The sequence below is a fragment of the Polyodon spathula genome, unplaced genomic scaffold (assembly GCF_017654505.1).
Source record: "Polyodon spathula isolate WHYD16114869_AA unplaced genomic scaffold, ASM1765450v1 scaffolds_1412, whole genome shotgun sequence".
Lineage (NCBI taxonomy): Eukaryota > Metazoa > Chordata > Actinopteri > Acipenseriformes > Polyodontidae > Polyodon > Polyodon spathula.
The window spans coordinates 5,393-16,388 of NW_024472892.1; the positions used below are offsets into that span (position 1 = coordinate 5,393).

The following is a 10,996-nucleotide window of genomic DNA, read 5'->3' on the forward strand; positions in this document are numbered from 1 at the left end:
CCTACGTTCACAAAGCACTACCACTTCAGCAAACGCAGGGATGAAAAGCAGGCTGCATACTCGTTTGACCCATTCCAGGTTTTGTGAGAAGTTATTTAGACACAGCTGAGCTTTGCTAACTGTTCCCTTGGTCTAATTAGGCTCCCAGTAAAACCAGGAAAGGATCAAACTGCTCTGCAATTGGAGATTTCCATCCCTTTATTAATGCTATGGTTTATTAAACAGTTAATTACAGATTTAACAGAACCTGGTTACAGAATACATTTAAACAGAGTATATTCACAGAGTAATCTAAAGCTAGCTTTTATACATTTCACCAAAATCAGATTCTAAAAGCTACACACAGTGAAACCAGAGACTCACGGTCAACTCTACAAATGTTACAAGAAACCTTAAAAACACCTCAGCAGGTAGCCAGCAGTCGGCCTGCATATGTTGTACAGAGAGCATATAAACACACACACACACCGATTGAAAACGTCCCTGGAAATTACAGATTGGCTGCTGGCAGGTCACCAGCGCTATTTGCTCTTTAGTTCTACTTAATAAAAAACAACCAGCACTGCATCATACAATAAGGCCTCCTTGCCTTGTCCTTATTTCTAGATCCTAGCAGGAGTGATGTTGGCTTGCCAGCGCCCAGCTTGCAACTTCCAGGCACGCCTGAAATCAGCGGGGAAACTTGCACAGCATAGTGATGGAAATAAGACTCCCACTGCAGAGCAGTTCGATCCACTCCTGTTTTACTATTGAGTTTAATAGGATACACCCGAGCTTGTTAATTGAGCTCGTAGTAAAACCTGGATTGGGTGACCCTGCTATGCAATGAGAGTCTTATTGCTGTCCTTGCGGGACTTTACAGAACGTCGTGCGTTGAATTGGCATGGCTTGACCATCCCACGATTGTAACCACATCCGCAGCAGACCGACACACCTTGGCAGATACCAGCGGGGAAGCAAACAGGAAGAATGTGAGATCGGGGGCTTGCTTGGGGGTGGGGGGAGGGTCTCTCCCCGCCGTGGAATTCCAGCACTACATTTGGAATTTGTAGAAATTCCAAAAACAGCTACAACACAGCAAGCACGTTTGCCAACCATTGTGATTAATTAATCACACAATTCTCTCATGACAATTAAAACAACTAATAGAAAGTACGAGCATGCCTATACAGATATGTATGCATGACAGTAATATAATTTAATAAAATTATATATATTTATAACATATTATATGTATATATAATATGCATAGAGAGAGAATATATTTCAATGTATTTTCAGTATGTTTTGCAAAACAATCAGATAAGCGTGTAACAACAGGAATTGAGGAAAACATCACTGGTGACTTTATACATGAACAACAACTTTTTATATTGAAACAGGCAAACTTTAAATGTTGCTTAACAAGACTGCAAGAAGTCTATGTGAATTCCAACATGAATTCCTGTTACCTGGTTAAAAGGTGTGCTAGCAAAGTGTGTTACCTAGGTATTTACTGGTTTAAGCCTTATGGCTTTTATTTATATTATATATATACACACACACACACACACACACAAAACTGTGTCCTTTTGTACCCCTGAAGACTTCCAAATTCCTTGCCTACTTCCTAATCATTCTTCAAACCTCCGTCTAACAATCACTTCCCAAAAACACTAAAAAACACTCTGCTATCATTTAACCACCTGCTGTACTGATAGAAACCCAGCTCAAAATATCCATTTACACAAACCTAGGAACAGTTTGCTCCTGTCCAACTCACACGTCACTGCATCTTCCACAGATTTAACAAGCAAACTCACATCACAAATCATTATTAATACTATTAAAACAAACACACGCACGAAAATGTACCGTCAAAAGTTTGGCTAATCTGTCCTTAAACACCATTGAGAGATCTGCGCAAGGGCTAGGAAATGCTGCACATGTAAAATTTGGATCCATTAGTCACAGCTGTTGTATTGACTGCGTGGCTGAGAAATGCAGCCAGCAAGACTTTTAGAATTATTTGTTTATTTAGCAGACACCTTTATTCAAGGCGACTTACAGAGACGGTTGTGCAAAGACAAAACCAAATGTCCTTCAAGCCTCTGCCGTCAGAGGTATCTAGCATTTAAACCTACAGTATGTGACTGTGTGTGTTACAGCTGCAGTGTCAATGAGGGCAGGTACAGGCTCACTTTGGGCACAGCTGAATGCAAGCCCTCTTGCACTCAAACTGCAAAGGGTGCAGTATAACTGAAGGATCCGGCACTTCTCTCCCGAATGCAAGCCTAGCACTTTTACAGGTAATCAATGTCTGACCTCTCTGCTGTTCCTTCACTGGAATTCTAGGCAATGTGCACCATTACAAATAATTACAGCTACAAAAAAAAAAAAAAAAGTCAAATGCTACTTGGTGCATTCGCATTGTGGGAAACGGAGAATGAGCCATCTCTCTCAACATCAAAACTCAGGGGTTGGGTGTTCGAGACTGCAGATCCATTACAGCCAACGGTTTCACTGCTTGAAGCTACTCCAAGCACAGCTCAAACAGCAAGTTTGAGCAAGACTGGGTTAAAACATATATATATATATATATATATATATATATATATATATATATATATATATATATATATATATATATATATACAATAATAATAATAATAATAATAATAATAATAACAATAAAAAGACAGACGTGACTCGAATCCTAGACCCTGATTAGCACCACTCAGAATTCAGTGCTGATCAGGGAATGTGAAACCTGCTGAAAGTGGTATTAGAGGACTAAGGGCTGCATTGTGAAAGGACTAGCATGCCGATAAACGCACTGGACCTCAATACACATACCGGCGCACTACTGCTTTGTATTCACTTCATTTTACTCCAGTGTGTAACTTGCACCATTACTGGTAAAGGGAAAAAAGAAAAGACCATTCAATGAAACAGGGTCAGTTAGTCAACACCGTGAATCTCCAGAAAAGAGAACGACAGTCTGTCAAGGGGTCGGGGGGTTCTGATGTCCAAGACAAAAAAAAAAAAAAAAAAAAGGATTTTTTCAACAACATTGCTCACCAATGTTCCTTAACCCCCAACGTGTGAAACAGAGCAAGAGTCCACTGCATGCTTACTCCATCAGGGGGCGCTAACAGTGCTGATCTGTGCAACTTCACGACAGCTCAGAGATTGGCAGAGACCGCCTGAACTCATTTCACATGGCAGGCAGCTAGAGTCAGATCTCCATCCCAGTGATTTTGGTCTGGAACGGAACCGGGTTTAATCCCAGCATACACTTAAGAATGGAACCTGATTATGTAAAAGCAGTGCAAAGAAACTGTAACTGAACATCTGTTTAAAGTTGCACACAAACAGTTGCCTGTGATTTTAGAAGAAAAAAAAGTTATTTTAAAAAATAAAGACTCTTGTTTTGCTTTTGCATGCCCTAGTTGCAGTAACTGCTTGCAAGCTACACTGAACAGACTTCTGTTGGACCCCTAGTGTATCACTTGTGTGTGGATCTAAGAGAAGTGCTTAGTTTACACTGTCGTGCTAAAGGCCAGTCAGATCCACGATGGCCTTGATGAAGATGGTGTCGTCACGAATGTAGGAGTTCTTGGAGTCCAGCCTGAGGAGTGGGCAGAAGAGCGGGCAGCCGCTGGCGATGTTCATCTCGCTGACCGGCCGCTGGAAGGAGGAGGAGGTGACGTCGGGGCGAAAGGCGTCGATGATGTGCTCCCGGTTATTCTGGTCCAGCAGCATCAGAGTGACCTGGAAAAGCCATCGAAGAGAAAGAGAATGACATCACTAACCGAACAGGGAAACAGCCATAATATATCTTACCAGCAAAGTGATATGCTGCTGGTTTATCTTCTGGTGAACTGCAATAGTTTATTACACAGCGCAGTTCATTTTCAAAGCTCTTCCAGGGATGAATATAAGACTCCCATTGTATAACAGTTTGATCCACTCCTGGTTTTACTACAAGCTTAATAAGACTGAGGTTGTTACCTAAAACTTGAAGTGGGTGAAACTGCTGTGCAATAGGAGTCTTACTCAAAGCTGATGGTAAAACCTGGAATGACAAACCGTTCTGCAACGGAAATCTTACTTGCACATGCTGCACCCACCTTCTGGTTGAAGGGCCACTTCAGAAGGGCGTCGCTCTGCCCCCTCATCACCACAAAGAACAGGGAGAGGTGGGTCCCCCTGCCTGTCCCGTCTCCATTCAGGTAAATTCGCATGCACATCTTATACCCGTACTTGTTGGTATAGAAAGCTGCGAGGCAGTCCAAAACATGTATTAGATATTTAAGTCCTAGAGAGAGATTATATATATATATATATTTAAATAACTTAAAATCTTCTCCAATTTTTTTAATTAATTAAACAAAAACCTGTAATAACAATAACAGATATTTCACAATTACGATCAGGTTTTTGTTTTATTAACTGGCATTTTACTCCAGCTTTTATTAGTTTGGGCTTTAGAAAGATGCAGTTTTAAAAATCAGAAAATGATTACAAGATACGTGCTGCTAATTCATTATTTTATTTTTTATATCTACATCGTTACTAGTAAAAGGGTTCTAGCAGTCCTAGCAGCATTCCACAGGACTGCACCGTACCTGGGGAGAACATGGCGGGCGCGCGGCCGGCGATGGCGTCCTGCCGTTTCTTGCTGAAGTCTGATATCCTCCAGATGAAGACCCCATCGTACGTAGCGGCGGAGAGCTCATGCAGCCGTCCCTCCATCTCAGCGATGGACAGGTCTTTCAGCGCCGTCGCACGCTCCAGCTGATGTACCTGCCAAGGAGAAGCATTAGGAGAGAACAGCTTCAGGGAAATCCAGGACAGGCGCCGCCGGCTTCCTTTCATCACTACATCAGGGGATTCTGGAAGTCTGCAGCTGCACAGCACGTGAGACTTTTTATTGGGGTGTCTTGGGTTACAGCAAAGCTTGCACTGAAAGCTGGAACGGCTCAGCAATGCGAGTCTTATAAGTAAGCTTAAGTTGTACCAGGTAAGATGCCTTGTAGGGTTTATCTGGCAGAACTTGCAGCATGGCATGATAGAATAAGGAAAGACGGGCCTGCCCAGTACCTTACTGCTCAGCGTCTCGATCTTCTCCTGATCCAGCCTGTGCTGACGATTGCTCGCCTCGAGGGTGGTGGAGGACCTCTCCACCTCGCGGTTCAGGATGCACAGGATGTTCTCTAAGGTCCCCATCTTCAGCTCCAGCTCCTGGGTCTTCCTCTGCAGCTCTCCCACCTTGGACTTCTCGCCTTGCAGCTGCTGCTCCAGGGGTCCGGCGGGCGGGAGAGGGGCGAGGGCACAGGAGGAGGCGGCGGCTCCCTGCACGGGAGCCAGGCTCAGCTGCCCCAGCTTCAGCTCCAGCTCGGTCACAGACTCGTGCAGCCTGTGGATCTTCAGACTGGCATTCTCCAGGCTCTGGGGCTGAAGGTCCCCCGGGTTCACCTTGATGCTCATGATGTAGTGGAGCAGCATGTTCAGGTGTTCGTAAGCACACATCCGCTCGTGCTCCGGCACCTTTTCATTCTCCACCTTGAAAAAGCACAGGGGTGGAAATGAGGGGATGAAGATAAGACTCAGCCCAGATGTACCCACCGTTTAAGGAATTCTAAAATAAATAAAAATGCAGGCTACTTACTGATGCATTACACCCAACAACATGAAATCTGCATGGAGATTTACATTTACTACATAACTTAATATGGTCCACATACTGCAACAGAAGAGCACAACAGAAATATCATGAGCACATTCAAAAGGCTTCACATAACAAGCACAAGAAAAGCAGCAGTGACCTCTAGTGGTCAAAGACTGCTATGTTCTTCCATAAAAACGCAAACCGTATTTTTTGTTGTTGTACCAAAACAGGTTTTTTTTAGCCTCAGGTTTATGAGAGAACTATTTGACCCTCCCCTGTGTTGGCCACTCAACGCACAGTCAGTCTTAAATGGACAAGGCTATAATGGTTTAATTGTAAGCATTTAAAACAAAGAATGCTATGCCCATTGTGAGCATAGAGACTCTGATTTGATTGCAACCGGAAACCTACCTTTTCTCTTGGAATTTTTTTCTTAGCACACCCTTCACAGGTCATAGGAAATTTATGGCATATCTCATCATGAGCCTGAGGAATAACACAACTGTAATTAGGCACAAGCACATTCAAAAACGTGTTTAGAAACTCAGCACTAAATATCCCTGCGTTAATCTCTGAATGATGGGCGAGGATGTGTAAAGCATGTAGAAACTTTACATGCAATGCACCTTCGATTCATTTACCTAGGTACTTAATCCTAGTCTTGTAATCTACATGTGTGCATTAACTGAAAAACGTGCTATTTACAGGAACTTTTGAATCAGCACGCTGGCTTAGCACCTTCTCTTATGCAAGATCAAAATCACTGTGAATGGTTAGAGACTGGCTTAGAATGGAAGAGTAATGTAGTTGCAGGTTCAGAGCTTTACAATACATGAATCCAGACTCCAGCCTAGTTAGAGCATACTTGCACAAAACTAGAACAGACAATGAAACACATTGGACTAGGATTGCTACTGCTGTGCTGAAGTGCAATGTTTGATCCCCCGCCCCAAAAAAGGAAATGGCCCTGTTTAATGTTGCAGAAGCTGAATACACTAAAAGACAGAAGGCTTTTAACTTACCTTAATGTTTTTAAAATAAAACAGTTCTTTGCAGTATTTGCAATTCAAAGTTCTTTCTGGGCATTCCCGTTCATTGTGGTGCTCTCTTTCATTAAATCTTATGCTCTCCCAACACGCCTGACAGGGAATCATCCTGAACTCACACTTCTCTTCATGGTTAGTCTGCGGAGATGAAGAATCGCTGAGAACCGAACAGTAACACTGGCAGGAATGAGGCTTCATCATGCTATCAGCTTGACCTCAACAGCGATGCACACGGGGGTTTTTTCCTGTTCCGATTTCAGTCCAGTCCCCCCTTTTATTTTCAAGCCACCGAAACGAAACAAATAAAATGTGCTTTCTGTAAACAAACCAACACAGGCCCAGTAAGCCATACTATTATAATTAACTAGACTGATAGGTAGATAGATATGGACGTATTTTCCAGGATCTTTTGTTGCTCAGTCAAAATGTATATGTTACGCATTTCCTTTTGAAACCTCCTTTAACTGTATAAAATAATTCAGTATGTGCTATTCAAATACTTCATTTGCACTAGTTTAACATTACACAATGCAAAAAGGCAACTAGCATTGCTTTCCAGGTACTTTCCACAGGCTGTGTATACTTCAGCTAAGGGACTTTCCAAACCGAAATTAGTACAAGGTCCTCCAGGCAGAGAGCTTCATTTCCTAGCAGTACAGTACACTGCATACACAGAGCAAAACTTCTAAAAACAGCATGCTGAGCAAACACACACATTTAAGAACTGTTATGCGATTGCTGCTATGCATGCAGCATGATCTGGATAAAGATCACAGACAGAGCGCACATACCGTCCAGACAAAGTGTCTAAGCTCTGTGCACATGTGTGTTTAAACTACAGGTCCTGTAATGATGGCAGTCTGAAATATGCAATTTATTTCACATTGTTAAATAATTATACAGTACAGTTATCCCATCATTTCTGGCAAGCCACTTTTTTTCCAATCCAGAACGTCCGTGTACAGTAGTACATTTAAGACAAAAATGAATAAGAGGAAATCTATTAAATTTCTATGCCTAACCAGAGCCAGCACATCACACTTTGTAACACACCTTCCTGAAAGGATGACTAGCTCATGTGGGGGGCTTGCTGGCAATATCAGCGCAACAGCTGGCAATACCAGGGTTACCGTTTCCCCATTACCTCATATTCTTTAATAGTGCCTTTCCACACGCATCCCTCATTAGGACAAACTGCAGGCAGAGCCTCCACCTCTCTGCGAGCCGCATTGTCTGGAAAAGCCTTTGAAAAAGAAGAGACACAGGCGTTACAGCATTCACAGGAGCTAGGGCTCTGCACAGGAGGAATACGTTACAGCCAAGTGTGCTGACACAGCTCAGGTACAGAAACAAGCCTCCGATTGCGTAGCGGCTCACCCATTCCAAGTTTTACAACAAACTTGATCAGCCCCAGTGTGTACAGGTAACAAGCTCAGGTGTGTCAGAATATATCAAACTGCTATGCAAGGGGAGTCTTATTTCCATTATAACTAGGCTGGCATACCTCCTTAGTCCATTCTGGAGTTTGTTTTTCACATGTCAAGTGTGAAAACAGCTCCATGAGAGAGAAGACTCAGTTGCTCTTGCCGTTTAATATACTATATTCATGATTCACACAATTGAAAGATGATGGGATTTCCCAATTACTTACACAGCCTTCTATTAATATAGACATCGGTTCTTCAAATATTTCTTCTTTTACACATGCATCGCATTGCTGAGGCCCGGAGCTGAAAGAAAACACAATGCATATAATAATACCTTCAAATCTGAACAGCTGTATTTATTAAACAGGGATGGGAATAAGACTCCCATCGCCCAGCAGTTTGATCCAGTCCTGGTTTGACTGTGAGTTTAATAAGACACACCTGAGCTTGTTACCTAGACACTGTGGCTAATCAAGCTCGTAGTAAAACCTGGAATGAGGGAAACTGCTGTGCAACAGGAGTCCAACTGCCATCCCCCGTTTCACCTGCAAATGTGTCAACAGACAGCACTCCATATGCATGATAGAAACAGTGCATGACAGAAAAAAGGAAAAGCTACATAAACTGCTTCAGGGCAGCTCTGTCAAGATCCTTCGTAAAGTCACAAGACGACGAGTGTGGTCACTTCCCTTCTCTCACCAGTTGCCTTGAGGTTGTGAAACAGATCATAGTATTCTCGTAAGGGTTCAGTCACTCCCTATTCCAAGGGCCACAGTCCAACTGTACACTACTGTACTGGTTTGTTCAGCTGCTACAACTAAATATTCAGGCAGGTGGGAAGAAGGTAGGGTTCCGTTTCAAGTATTTCTAAAACTGCTCCAGTGGCTTCGCCAAGCTCACATTTAGTCTTTTGGGTTTCAGGGCTGCTGCAGTAAAGGTAACAAGTTTGTGTAAATATTTTAGCTCAGATTACTTTAAAGAAAAAAGCTGCTCCCAATATTTTGTCAATTTCCTGAATCTCAAGATCCACCAGTTCCCCTTATAACAGGCAGCTCCATTCCTGCTGAGAATTCCAGCAGCTGAGTGCTGGGAACTGTAGCAAATATTTACACACCTCCTACTAGGAACCCAGGAGGTGTATCTCACAATCCCTGTGACTCCAGCAAATTGATTCCTTCAGTGTAGACAACAAACAGTTTGCTTTAGAACTGGACATGAATATTTAATGGATCCATTTATAACCAGTAAACCCCCAGCCTACACCAGTACTGGTAATTATCAGGGGTGGCGGTTTGAGTTAGTAACACCGCGTAAACAAAATTATAATGCTCCCGATAAATGTAGTGGACAGCGTGCTGCGCTCACCTGACGACCCTCTTCAGACATCCTGAACAGTAACGATGCCCACACTGGGCTTGGTAAGGCCGTCTCAGGATTAGTCCACAGATGTTACAAAGATGCTTCTGCTCCAGTTTGTTTGCCAGGACGCTGGTAGGGAATCCTGCCTGCAGACTGTCCAGGGAAACGGGGGGCGACATGTCCTGCTGCGTGGCCATTGTCACAGGCTTAAAAACTCGCTCTGAAAAAAAATGAAATGAGTAAAACTCACCCACAAGGAATGACATTGCATCCTTATTACACACAGTTACGAACGAGATTGCAAAATAAATAAATATTTGTTTACTCAATTTACTGTCACACAATGACTCAGTGTGTAGTCGCTCTTAAAATATTGCGACTGTGTTCAGTCTTTATCAACTAAACACAAAACATGCGATACCGTTACAGAAAAGTCACTAAAACTGTTACGTTTATATTTATTCAGTAATATCATATGGGTTACTATGGCAGGAAACTTACACTGTCATACAGTTAGTTAATATTATTATTATTATTAAGACATACTTAGAACCAAGACGTCTTATGTTTCGCTTTCATTACTGTTTAATATGTTTTTGTTTGAGCGACTTGCTGTTAAGACTTTTCCAGGCAAGTATTAAAAACACGTTTTAACATTTTGGTTTCGGTCCGACCTCCCCCCGGGACACAGTATTTGGGACTGAGGCCTTAAATTAACAACCGACATTGTGCAACAGCGGCCGGGGCTGCGCAGCTTGATCCAGCGCGGAATAAAGGAGCGCCTGTGCGGGTCTGAGTGCGGACGAGCCGCCGAGGACTCAACCTGCAGACCGTCCAAACACAGTGGAAAATGCCGGGGCTCCTGTACTGGCGCGGTGTGCTGCTGTTCACGCTGGCCTCTTACAAAGCTAACTTTAGAAATCCGACAGCTTCTCAGCGCACAGTATTGTGGAAAGCAAGGGGAGTTCCCAACACATTGGCGGCGTGATGCGTCTCTCTTGTTGCGGTTGAACTCGCTTCTCCTGTCTGGTTGGGTTATCTTCCTGTGTGCCTGTGCATTGGGTTCATTACAACAATGTACACAAGCTGGTTACGATAACAGCAGCTGCCCCATGCTGCATTAGCTATAACAGCACCCTCGATGTGTCCTTTTTAAAAATAATAACCAAGCGAGATAGGAATACAGCAAGACCTACCATTTCAGACGCTCCTCCCTCCTGGGTGCGCGGCGCTGCGTGTAAGACTCCTCGCATTGAAGGCGGTTTGCTGCTGCGCTGCTGCGCTCCAGTATCGCACGCATGCAAATGCAGTGTTGCTAGGGTTTGAAATGCCATTAGGGGATTCTTGGGAGACGGAGGCGGGGAATTTCAGTTCTGTCTCAATACTGTTTACATTTTTTTTTATTTTCCTTCAAAATAAATAAATAAATAAATAAAAAATCCAGCCATATTGCCATCATCATCCATAAGTAAATATTCTTTGTCTCTGAACGCCCTGAACAAAAGTACCAT

The 10,996-nt window shown here is 43.1% G+C and overlaps 1 protein-coding gene across 4 annotated transcripts; it reads right to left on the reverse strand.

Moving 5' to 3' along the window:
* Positions 1-2,645: 2,645 nt before the first annotated feature.
* On the reverse strand, positions 2,646-10,787 carry LOC121309606 (TNF receptor-associated factor 2-like). 4 transcript variants are annotated; one of them, XM_041242615.1, is made up of 11 exons: positions 10,682-10,787; positions 9,492-9,705; positions 8,351-8,429; positions 7,844-7,942; positions 6,676-6,837; positions 6,065-6,139; positions 5,654-5,728; positions 5,086-5,547; positions 4,611-4,788; positions 4,113-4,261; positions 2,646-3,753 (listed from the first exon to the last, which is right to left on the reverse strand). In XM_041242615.1, the coding sequence occupies exons 2-11, from the start codon at positions 9,680-9,682 to the stop codon at positions 3,535-3,537; spliced, it is 1,689 nt and encodes a 562-aa protein (XP_041098549.1). In that variant the 5' UTR covers positions 9,683-9,705; positions 10,682-10,787; the 3' UTR covers positions 2,646-3,534. The 4 variants fall into 4 exon arrangements, with proteins under 4 accessions (XP_041098549.1, XP_041098551.1, XP_041098550.1 ...); XM_041242617.1 differs by lacking the exon at positions 10,682-10,787 and adding an exon at positions 10,390-10,642; XM_041242616.1 differs by lacking the exon at positions 10,682-10,787 and adding an exon at positions 10,032-10,379.
* Positions 10,788-10,996: the final 209 nt, after the last annotated feature.

What these genes read in the sequence shown, in the direction of transcription:
- LOC121309606 (XM_041242614.1), bottom strand. Translation starts at nt 9,751, where the DNA reads ATGTCATTCCTTGTGGGTGAGTTTTACTCATTTCATTTTTTTTCAGAG. An exon ending in TTGTTGGGTGTAATGCATCA is followed by an intron (nt 5,548 to 5,653) that starts GTAAGTAGCCTG and finishes TGCTTTTTCAAG; the next exon opens with GTGGAGAATGAAAAGGTGCC. An exon ending in AGTGGCCCTTCAACCAGAAG is followed by an intron (nt 3,754 to 4,112) that starts GTGGGTGCAGCA and finishes TGGCTTTTCCAG; the next exon opens with GTCACTCTGATGCTGCTGGA.